Source organism: Haplochromis burtoni, unplaced genomic scaffold (assembly GCF_018398535.1).
Source record: "Haplochromis burtoni strain Fernald_Lab_line unplaced genomic scaffold, NCSU_Asbu1 Contig_11, whole genome shotgun sequence".
Taxonomy (NCBI): Eukaryota; Metazoa; Chordata; class Actinopteri; order Cichliformes; family Cichlidae; genus Haplochromis; species Haplochromis burtoni.
In genome coordinates, this window is record NW_024582372.1 from 3412701 (window position 1) to 3434705 (window position 22005).

At 39.9% G+C, this 22005-nt stretch overlaps 2 protein-coding genes across 6 annotated transcripts in view; both read right to left on the reverse strand.

Moving 5' to 3' along the window:
* Positions 1 to 6310, reverse strand: part of xkr5b (XK related 5b) — an 11983-nt gene extending 5673 nt beyond the window's left edge. For both annotated transcript variants that reach the window (XM_014340208.2, XM_005915064.2), the window contains exons 1-9: positions 6044 to 6310; positions 3537 to 3626; positions 3348 to 3453; positions 3044 to 3210; positions 1535 to 1668; positions 1300 to 1378; positions 955 to 1124; positions 371 to 482; positions 101 to 268 (exon numbers count right to left, since the gene is read on the reverse strand). In XM_014340208.2, coding sequence (XP_014195694.1) covers positions 101 to 268; positions 371 to 482; positions 955 to 1124; positions 1300 to 1378; positions 1535 to 1668; positions 3044 to 3210; positions 3348 to 3453; positions 3537 to 3626; positions 6044 to 6152 — 1135 coding nt within the window. In that variant the 5' untranslated portion in view covers positions 6153 to 6310. The remainder of the gene's footprint in view (positions 1 to 100; positions 269 to 370; positions 483 to 954; positions 1125 to 1299; positions 1379 to 1534; positions 1669 to 3043; positions 3211 to 3347; positions 3454 to 3536; positions 3627 to 6043) is intronic.
* A 986-nt stretch (positions 6311 to 7296) lies between these two features.
* Positions 7297 to 20748, reverse strand: eva1a (eva-1 homolog A (C. elegans)). Of its 4 annotated transcripts, none has more exons than XR_006052986.1 (6): positions 20087 to 20748; positions 12817 to 12878; positions 11741 to 11930; positions 10991 to 11079; positions 10519 to 10875; positions 7297 to 9595 (listed from the first exon to the last, which is right to left on the reverse strand). XR_006052986.1 is itself a non-coding variant. In XM_042214133.1 (6 exons), the coding sequence occupies exons 4-6, from the start codon at positions 11841 to 11843 to the stop codon at positions 9483 to 9485; spliced, it is 573 nt and encodes a 190-aa protein (XP_042070067.1). In that variant the 5' UTR covers positions 11844 to 11930; positions 12165 to 12286; positions 12817 to 12878; positions 20087 to 20734; the 3' UTR covers positions 7302 to 9482. The 4 variants fall into 4 exon arrangements, 3 of the variants coding, with proteins under 3 accessions (XP_042070067.1, XP_005915123.1, XP_042070071.1); XM_042214133.1 differs by lacking the exon at positions 10991 to 11079 and adding an exon at positions 12165 to 12286 and having other exon boundaries at positions 7302 to 9595; positions 20087 to 20734; XM_005915061.2 differs by lacking the exon at positions 10991 to 11079 and having other exon boundaries at positions 7302 to 9595; positions 20087 to 20734.
* Between the last annotated feature and the right edge of the window lie 1257 nt (positions 20749 to 22005).

The window sequence follows — 22005 nt, forward strand, 5'->3', positions numbered from 1 at the left end:
ATAGATAGATAGATAGATAGATAGATAGATAGATAGATAGATAGATAGATAGATAGATAGATAGATAGATAGATAGATAGATAGATAGATAGCAACAGACCAGACAGTGTTGCATGTCGATGAAAAGTGGGCGTGACTTTCTCCTCTAATGAGAGTGTAGAGCCACGCTCCATGCAGGCCCCGGCTATTCCCCTGTGACGAATACTCTGGAAGATTTCAAAAGACTTTGGATGGAGGAAACGATAGTACAGCACCAATGCTATCACTCCTAAAGACGAAAAAACCAAGTGTCAGAAAGAGGAACATTGAGGCCTTGAAAAAGTTGTGTTCCCATTTTATAACTTGAATTTGCACATGTTCTGCGTCTCACCAATGAGGAAGCTACAGAACACTGCAGCTGGGATTCCCACAGTATCCCAGGAAACCATGGCAAACATCCAGGAGGATGCCAGAAGAAGAAAAGCGTTCTCTAAGAACATAACCTGAGGAAGAATAAACAGACATCGAATCCCAAATCAAGATTACACTGATTTGACATTTGAATTGTTTATAGCTAATGCATGGCATCTGCTGGATGTTTTTCCCCTCAAATAATATTAAAGATTAAACATTTGAAAAACACTCTATGATCCCAATAATGCGAGTAACTATCTTTGTTAGCACGGTAAAAAGCCGTCTGTGAAAAAAGTACTAATGTGAAATTTTCAGCATTTTATGTATTGCACCTAAACGCTAAAGTAAAAAGCAAAGCTCTGCACAGCTGAAATGCAATCATTTTCAAAGTCATTTTCAAATATTATGTATGCTTTCAGGTTTCTGATGATGTACTAAACTTACAGCTTTTCTTTTTCAAATGTAATTTGTTACAGTGTCTCTGTTTTGTCAGAGCCCCCGGCATATTAAACCCACAATATCATGAGCAGACAAGCTTGAAGTGAACACAAACACACATACCAGATAAAACCCAGCCATGCGGTATCTAGATTGACCGTACTTCACGTTGAGGAAGAGGAAGATGTGAATAGCTCCCAGAACAAGATTGAAGAGCCTCCATCGGCTTGTTGACCTTATGATATCTGTCTGCTGGGACACCATCCAAAAAGTTGCTCCCAGCCAGTGGACACCTGAAACAGACACAGTCCTCTTATGCTTTTTCTTTTTTTTTTGTACACTGTTACAGTGATGGATGCTCATATTAAACAGGGTCAAAGTTTCAAACAGTTTTTCTACTGTTCGTTCTGTGTGATGTCAAAGACAGAGGCTATCCCTAGCTGCCCACAACTGGCTGTGAAGACTCACCGATGACCCCGAGGATCCACTGTTTGAAGATACGTGTGAAGAGCATGAGAATGGCAAACCTGGATCCCAACATACTGACCTGCAGAAAGAGAAACCATACGTGTACCAAAAACACAAGCAAAACAACAAAACACATGCTTATGACATGCCAAACACAGACGCAGTAGCATTACTGATACTGTTAGATACTATGTTGTAAACACTGCTTGTTGCGAAAGCTGTTAAACATGCCCACCCTCCACAGCAGTCGACAGAGCATGGCAGCTGGTGTCATTTGCAAGTGTCCTGGTCTGATGAGTGAACAGGCTCTGGCATAGAGCACTAAGGCCCAGCCAAGAGAAACCAAACACACTGCAAAACACACTGAGGCTGGCGAGAGAGAGAAACAGTGTGTGTCAGAGTGAGACAGAGAGAGAGAGAGAGAGAAAGAGAACAAGGACAAGAAATATGAGTACACTGAAATACTGAATCACACAAGACTTCAAGATACAAAACTGTCACAGGCATAATGCTGGAATCAGATTTACAGCAGCAATAGGGTATATTCTGAATTAGTTCTCTGTTAACATTTACTTCAACATTATTATTTTAAATAAATCACAAAACAAGTATGTTATGAACTACCTGGTCAGCTGAGGGTACTGTCAAATATGAAATGACACTGTTTATTTAAAGATTTATTTCAGCTCTTCCCTTATACACAAGCCATAGTAGATCATAGTAGATGACTTTTAGAGCACATGCCCTTTGTGATCTAACCCCTAACGAATCTGTCTCCTCCAGTTCAGGAACTGGGGATATTTTCTGATGTGATAGGCCAAAGTGTAAATGACTACACCGTGAAGCAACACTTAAACTGTACATTTTCTAAATTTAACCTTAGATAACTTAACTTGAGAATAAAAGTGGTCCTAGAAAAGAGCCCTGTTGCACACCTTTCTTTATTCTCAAAGCTAACAATTTGAATATTTTTTATTTTAAAAAAACTACATTCATCTCAAAACTCTCTGAATAAGAGAGACCTTACAGCCAGCTAAGGTCTCTCTTATTCATCTTAATTTAAGTCCCTACCATCTTCTCAAAACTATCTGAGAGTAAATTTGTTTATCCGCTGCTTAGCAGTGAGTAGTTAGCACACACTGGATTTATTTCACTAATAGCTCAAAGTTCCATCTGGAAATAATACAAAAAAATGAACAGGCAGACTAAGCTAGAAAAGACTACAACAATTATCCAACACTGAGATTTTTTTATAGCTGAAGGTTGTTAGTCCTGTTGCAGCACTTTCACATTAAACTTTTATTTCATCTTGATTGCATAGCCAAAGGCCATAAGAGAGGCATTATGAACCTATCCACTGCTGTAAGATAGGCATAGGTACACTCCGACAGTAAGTGGTGATGTTACTGGCTACCAGTAACATCACCACCAACAAATACTATCCAGACTCCAAATTTACAACAACTGATTACCTCCTTTTATTTTTTCATTATATATTTTTATCTCTCCATATTTTGTGTATTTTATTCTGCACATATTACACATTCTATTCTGTAAATATGTTATTTATTGTGATTATTACTTGCTTTTCTTTTACCGCCAATCTGAGACAGTACTCCTACTCCTATGTACTATTGTAGAAAGTATGACTGTGCAATGACAATAAAGAGTTAAAGTTTAATTAAATGTCCTTTTTCTGATCTTATTATCAAACTTGAACACACGCTTTCTGGTTTCTGACTACCTGGAGATTTGACTCCTATATCAGTACAAATTAGCACATAAGCGTGGAGTAGCGTCTCGGGGAGGGTGACGACCAAGGCTTCGAACAGACGTATGGCAGATGCATCAGCCTGCTGCATGATCTCACTGTACGTATCCTCATCTGGCAGGCGCATGCACTCCCACAGCCTGTGAAAACCAAAGATGAAAATAAATTAAGAGTTATACAAAGCGAGAGAGAGAGACCTTTCTCATTTATGATCATACAAATCTGGAACTTAAACCTGATTATTGGACACTGACTGATTAAATTAATTAATTATTACCTTTTGAAAAGTCCCAGATGCAGTATGTGTGTCCAGGTGAGAGACTTCCTGCGAATTCGTCCATCTGACAGGTACCAAAGGTAACTCAGCCACTGGGGACCCCAACCTGATCATAAAGAATTATAAAAATGAATAACAATTTGTTTTTCTAGAGTTATTTATTGATCTGTTTGTTGTAGATGTTGTCACCTGGCAGCAGGAACAGGGCAGTGAAGCCAGCAAGATAGCCATAGTTGTAGTTGTGACCGATCCACAGATAGTACACGAAGCAGTAGATCACTGAGGAGAAAGGGAAAGATGTTACCTATAGCATGTCACGATTACAGGCTGCAAACACTCAGACAAAAAAAACTTGCCATACATCCTGAAATACACATGCAGGCACTACATGCATTTATTTAAGTAGTGAGTGAAGTATATTTAAGAGTGTTACTTAAATAAACTGTTTTGTAAAATAGGCTACATCTCACAGTGGCCTTACATAACATGACATAAAGTGCTCTTAGGTTTAACAATGAACTGTGAAACTGTGAAACTCAGGGATGTTAGATGTTAAAAATAATAATTTATCCCACAAACCTAACAATAAAATAAAAATACCAATATTTTTCCCTTTTTGCTTATTTTGTTTTCACAGCATTCATCTCTTCTTCTCCTTTCTTTGAATATTTGGCCAGAGCAAAATTAATGTGAAAGAACAGATAAATACTGGTAAAAGAATTCCAGTTGGCCATTATATCAACATCAGCCAATCAATCATCACTGGTCAGTATACTGATCCATTTCTACCTAAATTCTTTTCTGACATGAACATGCACTCAGCTGATTATGACTTTGCACACAACACGCTTGACCTTTTTTTTTTTTATAAAATATAACAACTAACTCACAAATCAAACAGTACAGAAAGTTGTTAAAATAAGATCAACTTTGCCAAATTCAAATGGTCATTGAAACAAAACACAGTGCACAGTAACATGGTTCTGCTCTCCTGCGTAATAAGTACATGTAAGAAACATTTAATTAAGTAGAATTCCCCATGTCCTTGTCCTTTCAAATCTCATATCTTTACTTTCACATGAGTGAGTGATACTGCCTAAACCAGCACATGCAATTATATGATTAGCATGATTGTTGCATTCACTGACTGTCTGATCTCAGACACCTGAACACCATCTGCTCAGCAGTGGAGATGCATCTAAATCCTGAGATCAAGTGTTCCTCCTCATTGGGCCGCTGAGCTTTCTGTTTGTTCTGCTTTACTACAGTTATGTGTCCTGCAGGTAACCTGTTGCAGCTCTGTGAAGCTCAGTTTTTCAAACTGTTTCCAGTTTTTGCAAGTGTTATTATTATTATTTTTTAATAAAGCTAAGGAAGCTCTGTAATGATTCTCTCCCATTTATTTTAATTACTTTCTTAAATGTTTTGTGCAGATAACTGAACTTCTAATACTAAGAAAATTCCTATTTTTATTTTTTACATGGCATTTGCTTTCTTCTTGCATCTGTAACATTGCTGGATCCTCTTTGTTGGTACTTGGTTAATAAATTTTAATCTTTGCCACACAGAACAATGGTTCAGTGTTGTTTTTTGTCTTGTGTTCTTTGCTGGGATTCATATTTTGGGGGCAGCTTTGTTGCTTGCTGTACCACCCTAGTCTTGAATAGAAGGGCAGAGTGATTATACCAACCTCATAAACTACAACATTACTGCAGTGCATACACCCACATACACCCATTCTAAGAACAGCTGATCTCTTGGCATTACACTGACTCTGATTTTAGATATATTGTGTGCATGTGTTAATGCAAACGTTGCACTCTCTTCTATAGGATTGTTTATGTCAGGACTAACCTAAAGCATGTGATCAGTGGATCATTGCCAAAACATGCACATTTCAGTCTGCAGTGTGTCTCCACACTTTCTCATTGACCTCTGTTGTGCACTTCATCCCATCCAAGTTTCATTGACAACAGGCCGGCTGATGCCTCTCCTCTCCACATCACACTCTCTGAGGCTCTGCAGCTCTGCCTCCCTCCATCCCTGCATACATGTAATCTGAATCGTTTCAGCTCCGAAACAGGCGGGCTGTCCGGACAGACTAGGCCCCGTCCTGGGGTACGCCCATCCCCTCCGTCCATTCATGTACCTCCAAAAAAGAGCGCTGAAATATGACAACATGGCTCCCCTTTGTTTTTATGCAGAAAACATCACCCAGACCAAGAAAAGGCACAGTTCAAATTATAGGAAAAGTCTGACATGAGTCAGCAGTCCTGCCGCATACAGGATTTCATAACGAGCGGGGTACAAAAATAGGAAAGAGACGCTGTGACTGCGGACTTCTGCTGAGGCTCTATTATTCATGACAGCACAACGGAGACGCTGAAGTAAAAACAAATGCACAACTTTGTATTTTAACGTAGAACAAGATGTCACCCTAACCCCCCCTGTCTCATCCAGGCATCCCTCTGCATCCACTGTAGTCCTCACACTGCACATCCACACGCCGTGGACAGAAAAGCACGCACAAACGCGCACGCACACACAATAAAGTAAAAAAAAAAAAGGCAGCGTTTCGCACAGGTAGGTGATCACAATCGGCCAAAACAGCGACAGAGGCATAATGCTCAGTTATGTGTGTGTGCATATGTTTTGCATGTATGGATGTAGGTGTATGTGTCCCAGGTAGGACTCACGCGCCGTCCTCTCTGCAACCAGGAGAAATGCGGTAAAGAAGAAGACGCAAACTTGGCAGCACGGCATGCAGGCCCCTCCATTACTGGGGGTGGCCGAATAGTCTCGCATCGTGGAATTAAACCCCGAAAAGGGAGGTTTTCAGGGATAACAGCGTGCTAGTCTTCAGGCCGGTCCGTGCTGTTCTGGTCTCGGTCGGGAGTGTAGCTGCAGCAACCCGCTCTCCCAGCCCCGTGTCCCCGTCCCGGCGTCAGCGCTAGTCCCGTTAAAGCGATAGCACCGATGTTTCAGGACTTAGTAAGATGCATTGGTATTGCCTAGATTTTTATACAGTCAAATCAGATAAATATGAAGTTGTTCTCTAAGCTAAGATTTTGGACTGAAATTGTAAAAGCGAAATGATTTTTCCCTGCAATCTTCTGCTCAGTCATTTTTGTTTTGACATTTTGTCATTCAAGACATAAAACTTCATAGGTCAAGAATTGTGTGTTGTGTCTGTATCGTTCTGTCTGGTGTTGCACTGTCTTTGCACTTTGTGTAGTCCTGTGTTGATCGTCTGTTATATATTATAGGTTTCATCATGGTCTTGAAGGAACGTTGTCTTGCTTCACTGTGTACTGTACCACTGTACATGGTTGAAATGACAATAAAGCCACTTGACCTGAATTAATGCATTAGGTAGGGTGATCTTATGATGGTGAAATGATTGCTTTGCGCATTTATGTTAGACATATATTTTTCAGCTTACTGTACAGTTATCCTGTTTTGGGTTAATTTAATTTTGCCTTTCACTTTATTTATTTATTTATTTATTTATTTATTACATTTGTACAGCTGTACATAAATAATGGGGTGAACGGTTATGGCCGAGTTTTCCAAGATGAGCTGCAGAGGCATATTTTGGACAACAGGTGGCAGTAGAGACAGCGTCACAGTAAATAATAGAGTACACTGCTTGCACTGGTTTTTGTCCATTAAATGATCACGTTTTTGTGCAACTAAGTGTGTGGGTACCTGCAGTGGCGATATCAAGGTCAAAACCTTTCTCTAGGTGATTCTGTCATGCTTTATGCCCTACATTCAGAGCTTCTCTTCTTTGTCAAACCACTTCCCTGTCCACCACAACCCTTGGCTTACACTCAAAGCCGAGGGTTGTGGTGTTTGGGCTTTGGTGTTCATTCAAATAATTACTTGAATGAACATAAAAAAAATCATGGAAAGGATTTCCACGTGATTAAATTGCTTTATTTTACTATCATGCAATGCTGTTATTCCAACTTAATGTACTTGAGTTGGACCAACTTAATTGATTAATGTTGAATAAACGTATTTGCTGCAGTCAAGTCCAGAATAGAAAGCCATTTATTAAAGTGTAACTCTATTCCATGATTATTTTAGGTTCATTTGAAGAGTTATTTTTTGGAGTGTTCAACAAAATATAGTCTGGTCAACATAAAACTTGTCATGGACATCTTTTTCCCTCCAATTTAATGGATTTATAAAATTCATATGGTTTTATAACTAGTAGTATCATAGTAGGTGGGCTGGAGCCTATCCCAGCTGTCAGAGGGCGAGAGCCAGGATACACCCTGGACAAGTCTGTCACAAGTAACACCGTATGGCCTCTTGCACTCACATATGGGTAATTTAGAATCACCAACCACCCTTGCTAGATCGTATCATCTCAACAATAATAAATTTAACTAAAATTAATTTCATGCACCATAGGAACATAAAAATTTTTTGTTCAAATTATTTTGTTCAAATTACAATTAGACTCTTTCCAGTCGTTAAAGGTGACTGTACACACCATTTCCCCGGACCACATGCCCTCGTTATGTTGTTCTTATTGGCACAATTCAAAAGTGTACATTCAAACTGTAACCCTCACCATCATGGATTCTGCCAACAAACCTAGTAGAGGTGTGTACCACGGACCCAAAACAGACCAAAAAAACCACTGAAATTAAAGTTTATTCACTTTTTCAACTCTTCAACACAGATTTAAATGGAGCATGAGCTGCTAATACATTGTGTGATATGCAGAAAGACCTGCAGCTGATTAGCTGCCATCCTAAGCAATTTCTGTCATAATTATTAGTACACAGTCATTAGGAGATTCAGAATTCTAGCAATATAAGCACCAGTATATCTCCATCTGTGCATCGAGTTATTATGCTGCTCTGTAGAGTGGAAGTTTTACATCTATCTCACCACATTTACACTTTTTCCCTTCTGTTGCCTTTAATTTTACAGTTTCCAGAACTCACGGTGGGATTATAGCAGGTTCACAAACAAATAAGAGTAGATGAGAAAAGTGCAAAAACTCTAAAATGTGGACCATATCTTGATACCAGTGTTTAAGACAGTAGTTCTCAGACTGTGGGTAGATGCCACTTGTGGGGCACTGAGTTACTGCATTAAAACGAAAAAAAGGTATCATGGGGACCCTATAAAAAGGCTCTAAAGCAATACAATGAAAATCATGTGACTATAGTTACATGGATGACAATCACCCAATGTTAGTGGAGTAGGATTAAGTGGGGCGTGCCAGAAAAGGTTTGAGAACCACTGATTGAAAATTAATCCAAATGTTATGCAAATATTTTTGCTTTTATTTGGCCTTAAAACAAAGTACTAAAGAGAATACTATTGACAATAATTAAACAATAAGTTATTGTTTGAAATCTTTCATTAGATTCTGTTTAAATTCAGTCATCATTAAATTAAGTTGACAGAATAAATTAAAAACATTGCCATTAGTAAATTGGTAATCTAATGCACCGATAGAAAAGTGGCTGTTAAAAAGCTGATACTTTCCAGTACAGATGGTTGGATTATGATCAGTTTAACAAGCCAAGATCCTTGCTTTGGTGACCCCGTGTGAATAAGAAAGCAGCTAAAAGCTTGCTTAATCTCATCATTTCATTTCAGACTGTACACTCACACACAGCTGTAGCCTCTGTTATGCCCCCTGTTTGCTATACTTCTCAAAGCACTTGTTAATAATAGAAAAGTTAGAAAATCCCAGCGACTTTATGGCAGCAGCTACATATCGCAGATTCTCTGAAATATCTGCTACGGCTGGCAGCAGTGGTGGTCATCTGTGCTCTTTGTGTCTCTACCAGTTGATGTTTCGGGGCATTCTTCTTCCAAAAATGTCATTGCTGTCTCTTGTTGGATGACTGAACTATCGCAGCTCATATGTTTTCATTAATTTACACAGTAGAGGGACTTCTCCAGGCATTTCTGTCAGTGACAGTTTCACAAGAGTCACATTGGCACAATACATCAGTCCAGTAAGCTGATGGCTATTCATGTCATATAGTATTTATTCACCTATATAGCTATTAGATCCGTGTCCATCCATCAGCTGTATGTTTGTTTCCTTCTTTTTTCAGTCTGTATCTCAGTCTGCGCATCTCTCTGTTTACTGTTGTTTCAATAATATCTGTTAAGACTTTGAGTGACTGTACTGATGTCTGGTTGTCCGTTCATCCAGATCTCTCGGAGGATCCTCTCCCGCTCTTCTAGCCTCTGGGCCCGGTCCAGCTCTGATGACACACACACACACAGAATAAGTTTTATGGACACTGTCCATTCATGTTACTGTCAGATTTATTATTTATTTATTATTCTATTTGAAGATAGGAGCATGTGTGTGTGATTATGTCTGGCTGCCGTGCTCATAGAGACATAACCAGAGCGTCACACCAACACAGTGTGAGATTTCAGCAGTCTTATTCTAATTAATTCATTGCTGTGGACACTGTGCGACATGGGTGAACAAACAGTATATAAAAGATGGCTTCCAGGTCTGTAAGGGGAAACCAGACGTGCTTTAAACTTGCATTCTAATCCAGCAGGGGTGACCTTTGGTTGCAAAAGAAGGCATTGAAGTCTATGAGAAAATGAGTCTTTTGTAGACTTTGGTAAACACTTTCCAGATGAGTGTTATGTCTGGGTTTCTGTTAGCTAGTTTGTGGACTATGTTATTGGGCTTCTAATCCACCAATAAGTTATAAACACTGAGTCTGCCTTTATGTGTCTACGTCCTATAGAAGCTTGTTTTCACCATTAAAATGAATAAATAAATCAAATTGCCATGCAGCTAGCTGAGAAAAATTTAGGAGTGCATGCCTGTCTGATGTTTGTGTTGCAGTAAAATGATGCATAATGAATCATAAATACAGAGGAGCATGTGTTAAAAGAAGCACAACACAATAACTTTATGTTAAGTCTGCTATTTGAGTAAATGTACTTTCAAAACTGCTTTTTATTAAAACATTTCACTGGACTATGATTCATATCTAAAGGATCGGATCATCTGAATCACAGCAATACTATGATGTCATATGATGTGTGGGTTATCAAATTAGGAGACCTTATTTTAAAGGAAACAGCTTGCTGGATGTGTGAATGATGTCTTAGTGTGTGGATGGTGACATTGGTGTGCGTCAGTGTCTGCCACAGATACCCTCAGCCGATGTGAACATGGTGGCGTGCATTAGGGATCTCTCAAAGCGTCTGCGTCTCCGGGCTGATGGATCAGTTGTGTCATCCCAGTCCTCAGACTCACTTTCCCCAGTGGGCCCAGTCTCTCCAGAGGGGACGACGGCAGTATTGTCTGGGTTACTGTCTGCGGGCTGATGGTGGTGACAGCTGTGATGCCGACGATGTTGGAGTCTGTTCCTTGGGCGATGGGGAAGATTGTTAGTGTTGCCATAGTGGCAGTCTGCTCGACAGTGTATTTGGAAGACGATGGCGCACAGTGTGACAAGAAGGCCAACGCACACGCCGCCAAGAAACACAAGCGCTGTCCTCTCGGGCTGGTCTGTAAGAGAGGCAGGATAAATTAACAAATAAATTAACTGCTGTTTCATCCTTCTCTCCGTCCCTCCCTGCACAGTCTTTAGTCTTTATGTACTACGTTTTCAGACATCCCTCACCTGTCTGTTGTCTTTACACTGTTTCCACCTTCTGACCTCCACACATCTGTCTTTGAGCCAGTGGGCCAACGTCGCTGATCCCTTTTCAGCTTTCAATGCCAGAAAAATGTTTGACATGTTTGTATCTGCTTTGTGTTTTCTAGATCAAATTAATTTTAGTGCATGGGCCCTAAAGCCCCTAGTTTGGTCTCTAGAAGATCAGACCAGTGAAACCTTTTCCTTCTTTTATATAGTGTAAAAATGCATGTATGTTCCCATGTAAAAAGAAAAAAGAAATCAATAATAGGTCTTGCTTTTTTCAAAATGAGTCAGTCTACTGTTATTACAAAGAAATATTACTGCCGTAAATCAAAGAACCATCTTGGTTCAGTGTAATGTAACAGAGCAGCAGTAATATTTTTGTCAGTTAGAAAGCTGTGAAACATGTGGCTCAGATTAAACTAACAATGCAGACAAACACTCTCATGAACTAATCCTTTCCTCATGATTTGATACACAATCCATCCTATGTGGGGAAAATACAGTCAAAGTGTGATAAATGATTCCTTTTTTTTCTGCAGTTTTCACATGTTCTGAAGGCAGATGTCAAACTTTTAACAGACCTGTTCTTGCTCTTTGTTTCATATCCCTAGTAGGTTTATGTGCTAATATTATGTGCTAAGTTAAAGAAATTAGCACATAATATTTGCTCATCACATCAATCCCACATAAAAGCTTCTTTTTTCTTTCTTTCAATTGGACCTACTGTACCTGCAATGAAGGTGTAAGCAGCCAGTATGTTGCTAAGCAATGCCATCTCCTGGGACACCACCTTCACTTCCATATTTGGGCTTCCTGTTGTTGGAGCGCTCATGTTGTGGTTACTATTTTTCCTGCAGAAGTCAGTTCAGCACCTCATGATAAGGAGGATTTTCCCTGAATTCTTAAACCTGTAAATACCCTAAAACATAAGAATGAGAAACAAATTAGAAAATGAATAGCGTAAGTAACTTCAATAAGTCATGTACTAAAGCTAAACTACATTCATGTGAAAAAGTTTGTGTTCTCAGGACTGCATGCAATCCTCAGAAGAAGAAAAAACAAGTATACCCTCACTACAGGAATTAAGAGGGAAAGTAGCAAATAGGTGTTGCTAATCAAATGCACATGATTGATCGTCAGAAAATGTGAGCACCTCTATAGTTTTGCCAGTTTGCTGGTTGAGAGCATTTAAATGAGTGCTAACACAATGCAACGATCTTCCCAAGTGTGGAGGTCCCAGCAAATTCACCGAAGGCCATGCAATGCTCAGTGAAACTGCAAAAAAAGAGTTACAGCTCATACTTTGCTGGCCTCAGTTAACATGATATTACGTTTTGTGACAATACAGTTAGAAAATGACTAAGCAAGGCAGCAGGGCTTAGGTTTGCCCCACCTGAACAAACCTCAAAACAAACAATGTTGTTTGGACAGAAGAGACCAAAGTTGGAGATGATGTACAATAGCATGCTTGGTGAAAACCAAACATGCATGTCAGGGCAAACAACGCATGTGTCAAGCACGGTGGTGGAGGAGTGATAATTAGCCCTAAATCCTGGCCACAAATGGATCATGAAATAGAACAATGGTACCAAGCAGAGCAGCAAATCTACCACGTTTCACACGTTCATGTGAGCCAGTTGTCCACATTAAAGTGAGTACAGGGGAAGGGTGGAAAATAAAGGTACCCCTTTTCAGTTTATCAACAATCAAAACTGTGGCTTTATGGAGACAAGTCAAAGTGGTTAAACTGTCATTTAACAAATTAAAGTTAATCACAGAGGACTTTGAAAACACTGATGCCTTACCCATCAATCTGTACCTCCCTCCCAGTTTTCACCATCATTATCAACATGCCTGAGCTGTTTTCCTGCAGCGTTTAAAAGAGAAAAAAAAACAATAATTAGGCATCCATACCTCAGATAATATTTTGTTTTTGGCACAAAAAACATGCATGTATTCACACATTCTTTTGTGCACTTAAGTCAGTTTTGCAATATCTGTGCAGCACACAGACATGAACACACACGATTTAGTGCAGAGCTCATTCACTTGAGAGAGGGTGTTTGGAAGTAAAGGAAAGCCAGCGTGGAGATTTTCAAAACCAAGTATTTTTACACAAAACAGTTCATAGACGTGGACATTGTTTTAAACGTGAAGATTGAACATCAAGGATTTGATTCAGAATAATTTCTTACTTTGTCGACCACTAGGTGGCAACAAACAGCTGCGAGTGTTGCTGAAAGCTCAGGAGTTCAAGGCTTCCCATTAAGACTTTGCAAACCTGGCAACAGACTCAAGCACACATGCTGCCGTGCACCAGCTTATAACTGACAAAGCAACTTTAGTGCTGAAAAGCGCTCATTTCTAATGTGCTAAAGTTACAATGCAGATGTGTGGAAAGAAAATAAAAGCATAAGAAGGTTGCAGTAATGTCTCAGGACTTAAACAGCTTGGCTGTAGCTCTGCATAGATGGATGTTTGGCTTTGAGCACACTGAATTGTAACTTAAATCACGTTAACTTTCAGCTTTAATGCTGTGCCTTTTAAAGCCTAAAAGAAGTACAGCCTAGAATCAAGCTCATGTTTTTGGCTTGCAGACAGTGCTATTCGTGCTTTTAGATTGTTTTAGTGTATCAGCCTGAACTACATCCTCCAGCTAAAATCTTTGCTGCTACCTAATATTGCAGCTCAGCCGAAGGGGACATTGTTAATGTTTAGTTCCTGTCATGCTGTCATGAGCATGAGTCTCTTCGCACAGACAGATGCGCTTCTTCTTACAGAGAAAATGATTTCTACATGAAAGGGCTTACAACAACGTTTGTTTTTGAGTAACCGATTTCTGGGAAGTTTTTTCCCCTACATGTATTTTTTGTTTGCTTTGAAGAACAGTTCAGCCGGATGCATAGAATTACAGGCCAGAGCAAAAATAAATGTAGTGGTGGTGAATTGTTCCTTTAAATTGTCTACATTTACTCTACGGTTTATTACCGTCTCTTGTCAGTGAGCAGAAAACATGAAAGTGGTTTTTAACATGCGCACATTTGGCGCTGACCTGGAAATGTGCTTGTTTCAGAGAGACAGTCCATCAAGTCCGGGCTTCAGACAATGTCATAAATTACCCACACTAACAAGAAGTGTAAGGGTTTATTTTTATTTTTATTTTTATCTAGGCCACAGAATAGAGTGTATTATATACGGCCTTTGGTCTGGACATAAAGATCCAAACTTAGACTGCTATCCGGGGCATTTCTATAAGCTCAAGCATAAAGAGTATGACATGATGGTTGGTGTCATATACAGTAAGTGATGATTATTAAACACTGAAATGAGTAGCTAAATCTCAGGGGGAGAAATTATCAAGTTACAATAAAGCAATATTAATAGTAATTAATAGTAAGAAGAAATACAACAATAACTCTTTGAAATAACCAGCTTAAATTACAAATCATTGTGTTTGAACTAGTTTAGTTCTGTATTTAAATTTCATAGCCCCTGTGTTATCAGTGTTACTGAACTCAAAGCTCGAGTGGCTTTTGGTGTCATTTGGACAAAATAAAAAATCTGAATAAGCTTTCAGAATATTGTAATTCAAGTCTGAAATGGTCTGGACGTTTCTAAAATACTTTGCACAGTCTCGCCTGTTACAAAAGACTCACAGGTATTTTCATATCAGAACAGATTATTTATGATTCAGTGTTGGAAATAAGATGCAGTGGGTTAAACAGAAGACCTTCAGAGCACGGTTTATATCTTGCGTGAAGCCAAAAATCAGCTCTGACATGTTCCTAGCACATATGGAGGACACATATGGAGGACGTGCATTGCTTAAAGCGTAGAAGTATGACTGCACGAGTGGGCTGTCTATTCCAGCAGTGTTTTTCTTTTCTGTATTTCTGCAGACTGCAGTTTTAATGGTTCACATGATTCTTATAATGTGTATGATGGAGTTTGAATGACTTTACTTGTACAGCACCAAGAATAAACCTGCCCCCATCAGCTAGGCCATCTAATAAAAGCTCCCTCTTCCTAAAGATAATCCTAGAGTGTAAGAAAACTGAATTTATACATTAACACCCGCAGCCCTGCAGACATTTACAGTCTTGTTAGAGATAAATGAAAACTTGTGTCCTAAGATACTCTTATTCTCTGTAGCTGCAAAAAATGATGACGATAATGATTAAGCAAAATTTCCAGAAATGACATATTAAATCTGAACAATGCTTAATGCTTACACAGAAAATGTGCAAAGCACCTCAGAAAGACTTTTCTTTTCTAGCATCTTCTTCAAATAAAATCTCGCTGTAAATAAACTTTATTTCATTTCATAAATGTGATTTCCCCACAGATTTAATACACGTTGTGTGTTCTCCATCAGATTACTTCACGAAGACTCTTTTCTTAATGCCAAACAACAGTAAAGATATCCGCCTATGAAAAGGCAGCGTTTATAAAAATGAGCAATGACACTTTTAAACATGTAAATCTAAACTGTGTAGAAATACAAAGATGCCAAATACAGAATGTTGTGCTCTTGAGCTGCACAGCTGTAAAGACACGGCATTGAAATTTAAACTTGAACAGATGAAAAATGGATGAAGCGCTGAGAGAAGATCAAACTGGCCTAATTTCTCTGGATGTTTTCAGCTGTAAAAACGCTGAAGCGCAGTGCTCTTGACCTGTCGGGAGAAACTAAGAGGACACTAGAGAACAAATCTGCATTTTATCTGTCACGTTTCTGGAAATATGGGCCAAGCGAGAGTCACTTTTGTCCCCTCCTTACTTACTGTTAGGCATAAAAAACACACACCTCGCGCTTTTAATTATGTTAGAAAACAAACTAAAGAGTCGAAAAGCAACTTGTCATCACGGGACGTACAGAAGCAAAGAATAAAAAAACAAAAAAGGCAAATCGCATTTCATTAAAGTGCAACATAACACGAGCAAACATAACACAACCTCCAAGCCCTTCTAAAGTCACTGACTGTCAGGGTCATTTTGTGATGTTGTGTGTAAATGCTGCAGGACGTGACTGCCCTTCTCTCGCCCACTCCCCTGCTTACTCTTTCTTTCTGTCTTTAAATATGACAGTATAGCTTCCTGTATGTTACAAAAAAAATAGCATTATACCATCATTAATAATTTATAGTTATGGGTATTAATCACACCTTTTAAAAAAATGTAACACCTATCTACCTTCGCAAACAAGCCGCGGGACAAAAAGCAGATGTTCATCAGTATTAGAGTTGAGTGGTGAATGAAAAGTCATGCAATAAATTCCTATCAGCCAGCTGATCGCCACAGTTATGTAATGACATTAGTATGAGACGGTTGGCCTGCTGCCAGCTCATTACAGTCAGTCACACTCTGTTCAGCAGTCTAGAAATAATGAGCTGTTTACTCTGATGACTCAACTACATGCGAAAGGCTTTTTCTCACTCTGTACTTCACAGTCGGTCGATCGCACTGCAAAACTAAGATTTGCGATGCTCTTCTTTGCTTTCTTTCTTAAAAGCACTTTCTTTCTGATTGTTTGTCCAATAAATATGAAGCCCGTAGGGAACCCGAAGTCCTGCAGAACCATTGGATCAGTGCTCTTGTGTGCATGTGAATGTGAAGTCGTACAAAGGCGTGGCAGTCCTTTGGGCACTGTTCACAGATTTAGGCAGTGGCCGGTCTTTCAGTCAGGCTTTTTGCACTTGTGCGTGCCATCTTTCGTCTTTTCATCCCACTGAAGCAGATGTTTTTCTTTGAAGCTCTCCTGACCCAACTACATTTCAAGCATTTCAAGTGACCATGTCAATATTGGCGGCTTTCTGAGCATGTTTGTAGCTAATATGTCTTTGTGGTGATGGTGTGGCCGCCCTGGTGAGTGTTTCTTCAAGGTTCACAGAGGAGGTATTTGGGGATTCAGCCATCTTCTGTATGGTGCACATGATCAGAGAAAGCCTAGTTTCTGGAGGAGTGTTGCTCAGGGCAAAACATCTCTGGTGGGAACTTTTTCTTTCCAAGAAATGCAGAATACTCAATGAACGCAGTGCACGTACAAGGCATGAAATTCCTTCTGCTGATGTGGAAGTGTTCATGTGAGGTTCATGTGCTCACCACACTTTTTGTTTACCTTGCAAGGTCTTTTTTCATACTTATTGAATTGTATGCTGATATGTTAGAGACATTCAACATTTCAGCCCTGGATATTTATCTTTTTGATGCTGATCGTTAGAATAAAGTGCCTACATGACCCCCACAGCATGCAGTGCAAGAGGTAGGACACCAGTCCATGAGTTATTGGAGGCAGTTTTTGGCAATCGTGCGTGGAAACAGCAGTGTCATCAGCAAAGAGGCATTTTTTGACCTTTTAACCTTTGTAGGTCAAACAGCTTCTTGTGGGCTTCACTGTGGAGGTAGATGACCGCAGTAAAGTGGCCAAATGACCATAAAAGAACATTCAAAATAGCTGAAATTTCAAAATAAAGATGTGGTTTGTATAGTCTTGCATACTCTGATGGGCATGTCGCAGTCACAGATCTTCTTCATGTTGTCACTGAAGGAGTTCGCTGGCTTTTCTCAAGGATCATGAAAAGATTGTATCTGCTCTTTATGTTGAATGCTCTGTGAAGCCGATGACGGTAATGTAGCAGAGTCCCTGTTTTTTGCTACTTCTCCTATGATTGCCAACCGTGTCCAAGCTTGTTCAGATTTGAATGCACACTGACCCTAAATATGAGACGTGGAGCTTCTTCAGCACCAGGTGAGCAAAGATTTACTCACCATACAGAGTATGAATATGCTATGACAGTTTTTGCAGTTCCCTCTGTCCTCCTTGTTCTTCCAGATTGTGATGATATTGGCATCTTTCATGTCCTGGGACACAGCTCCCTCCTCCCAGACAGAGGAGTTAGTGGAGTTAGCCAAGGATTGGGCATCTGGCACACAAGAGCAATGGTTGGCCATCACTGCTTTTTAAACAGTACATGCCTGAGTTCTTGATCTCCTTTTTTTTTGGGCGATCGTGGCTCAAGAGTTGGGAGTTCGCCTTGTAACCGGAAGGTTGCCGGTTCGAGCCCCGGCTTGGACAGTCTCGGTTGTTGTACCTTTGTTGTGTCCTTGGGCAAGATACTTCACCCGTTGCCTACTGGTGGTGGTCAGAGGGCCCGGTGGCGCCAGTGTCCGGCAGCCTCGCGCCCCAGGGTGGCTGTGGCTACAATGTAGCTTGCCATCACCAGTGTGTAAATGTGTGCGTGAATGGGTGGATGACTGGATATGTAAAGCGCTTTGGGGTCCTTAGGGACTAGTAAAAGCGCTATATAAATACAGGCCATTTACCATTTTGCCATTTTAGATTACTGGATGTCCATGATGCTTTCACTGCTTTGACTGGGTTTCAGCTTTATCCCCTCAAATAGGTCGACTTTAACCTATTTGATGCCCACATCTGCTCCCACTGTATTCAGGAGCAGAACTCAGGCATTACCTACAAGGGCAGCTCTAATCACTGTGTTTTGCCAACAAGAAATTTAAAACACATATTTAAACTTTAACTGAACTCATGAATTTGCTTGGAGGGGTTTTCACGAATGCTAAAAGTTTATATCTCATATGTTAGATTGGCTGGATTTGTTTTAAATTGGGTCTGCATAATCTAGGATTATGGCTCAGAGAACGTGAAATTTTGCAATGATATGATTAAAGTTTGTGTGGTTTGTTATACTGTATGTATAAATGTACATTTTTAGCAAGAACCCCGGTTCGATCCCCGGAGGACACAGAACTCTCTCTGAGGTTGCGTCGGGAAAGGCATCTGGTGTAAGACCGCCAAATCTAAACACGCAGAACTACCCGCTGAGGTGACCCCGTATAAATAAGGGAGCAGCTGAAAGTGGCTTTAATGCTAATTTTAAAATACAGAAAATTAAGAAATCAAAAGTCCATCACTCTCTTTTCAAAACATGCAAAATCAATTACACATAAGTCTTTATTGAAATGCTTTGAAATTCCCATAGCTACAGTTTAGATCATCTCACATATTAAGTCAGTTCTCTGTTACTTCAGTTGATGGCTCTGCAGTAACATACAATATTTTATTACTAGTCGTACTTTATGTGAACCATTTTTTATTTTTCTAAACATTTGAACATTTTTGCCCAAAGTACTGGATAACAGAGGTGAAGCCGGCAGAATAAAGGGTGCTTTTCTTCAGGTATTTTCATGGGCAGTTATTCCCAGCTTTGTTCGGTGACGATGCTTCAGTTTGTAAGAATAGGTGTGGCAATCAATGGCTACCCATGGCTCAGTCATTTACTCTATGGGGATGCAAAGTTTCAGTGATCACATCTCTGTGTGTCACTGCAGTCCATACATGTGATACCTTTCCCAGATATTATCCAGAGTCCACAGGGTTATATTTTAAATCTTTTTAGTCCCATCACTGCAATGAAAGCAATAAAGGCATATACCAAGCTCCTTATATATTAATTTTTTTTGAGTGAAGTCTCCTAGACTCCAGCCCGAGGTGTAAAACATGTTGCGCCTTTGTTTTCATACACACTGATGCTCTTCTCTCTTTTCTTTTTTTGCATGTCTGGCCAAATTCTTATGTGGCACAATAGCTCTTTGTTTTCCTCCATGTGGTTGAGAAAACTATATAGTTCCTCTGACCCGTGGTGTAGTCCACCACGACACTAACAGAACATACAAAAGCTCTTCCTGCGCAGGCTCAATCCTCCACATCATGCTCATCACACTTTAAGCATATTTCTTCCCCCGTGTGTGTGACTGCTGATACTAATCTAACGTGACACTGGCCTTTCCCTCTGCTGCTGCACCGGAGCGAGAGTGTGCACGCAGATTTAGAAAAAAAAAAACAAAAAACGGAAACAAGACAGAAAATTAAAGAAAGGAAAAAAATTACTTGGCGGCACAAAGAGTAATTATATGGAGGGAAAAGTAATCGAGCAGTGAGAAAGACAGATTTGAGACTTCCTACAAAATCATAATAATTACAAGCAGATATAAAAACCAGCAGTGGTGTCACCATGAGCAGTTATCAGCACATGTAAATAAAATGTTTGTACTTACATGTTAATAATCTGAAGAGCCCATCTGCTCTCCTGTCCTCTCATTCCTCCTTTCCTCTTTACTCTGGTCTTCTCTTTTCTCCTCCTCTCGGTACTCCAATACTCTGTGCTCGACTCTCTCCTCCCCTTTTTTCTCCTCTCCTATTATCTCCACTCTTCTCTTTGCCTTTCTCTCAAAGAATACCAAAAGAAGACTAACTGTACAATTATAAGTATAAATCTCCTCTGCCCTCCCACAGTTGTCAGACAGGCCCAAAAGCCTCCGTCTCCTCTTCTCTTTCTTATGTAGATACAAATTAAAAATGTCAGTCATTCTCCTTTCATGCCCTCAGTTCTTCTTTCTTTAATGCCGTAGCAGCAGGAGGAGAAGGTACACTGCTCCGACTGTTTTCCAGAGTGCAGCTTTCCTTTATTCCGTTTTAGTTTTCTTTTTAGAGCGAGACATAGGTCAGCTCCTCGGGGCAGAAATGTGACATGAGAGACCCCGACAGGTCTGCCGAATCTCTCTCCTCTCTCTCCTTTTCCCAAACGTCTGCATGCCCTCCTCTCTGACTCTGCTGCTTTTTCCTCTTTCGCTCAACAACGCACACACAGCAGGACACATGTGCAGTTGTAAATGAAGACTCGCTGCCTCTCCTCATTTGCTCTTGGTCTGTTTTTCATGTGGAGCGCTCAGCAGGAGGGAGGAGAGAGAAACACTGAGGAGAGGAGAAGAAGAGGGACAGTGGGGCAGGAAACCAAGCAGAATACAATATTTCATGTGCAGTGTTGAAAAAAAAGTGCTATAATTTAGACGCATCACATGAAATTTCAGAAAATCACATCACGCCTGCACCCTGTAAATCTAAGCTTTTTTATATGTGTAAATATATATATATATATTCATTAATCAGTAAAAGAGGCATGAGATAAAATTCAAAACTGAGCAGCACAGTGTTTCACATGCACAGAGATGACAGTGAGTGGCTGTGACAGATGAGGGTTTCAGTCACCTGTGAAGTCACCTTCTCACTGCATGGGCACACTTTGGATATTATTATTATTATTATTATTATTATTATCATTATTTGTTTATACTGCAGTCGGACCATGTGCCCTTACAGTAATACTTATAGCTGATATTTTAGCACCAAATCAACACTTTTCTAAAAGATCAAAAACAACTTTATATCAGATTAACACTGATGAAAATTTCATTAGCTACCCCATCAGCTTGGCAGGTTATTTTTGTGCTGATGTTACGCAACGGGAAAAGTTTGAAAAACCCTCGAGGGCTGTGGTTGGGGAGGGTGACTGAGTTAAACAAGGTACTAAGCACTCAACAGGTATGTAGGGAAATAAAAACATGCAGTGGTATCGTTGGTAAACCTTTGCTCTTAGTTAAAGTTACTGTTACTGCTATTAGTCCTGTTAACTCTGGACAAAGATGCTGGCTTTTCACTTCTTCAGAAAGATGCCAGACTTCCTAACGTGCAGCAAAACAATTCTGAGTGTAAACAATAAAACTCAAACTTGTTCAGGCAGCCAGCTGTAGTGCGCTGCTGCACACTCATATGACACTCATCTCACTGCAACACTAGTCTTACACACCCATTAAATCACTGAGGTATATTTAAGCTGTCAGTATTTTGCTCATTCTTTTGCTGCGTGTCTGTGCAGACATGGTTTAAGCCTTTCACCCAGACAGGCTCTCCAAGATGTGTACTTTAACCTGAACCATGACCTCCTCATCCTAAACCTCATGCTACATAGTTTTATTGCCTAAAATCGACCAGAGAAACCTGAAAAGGTCCAGAAGTCAAACTTCTACCACTGCCTTCAAAAGGTCAGAAGGTCATGACTATATCATTGATAAATAACAGGCAGTTGATGCTTACAGATAATGACATCATCACTAAAAGCCAATCCAGTGGTCTTGTA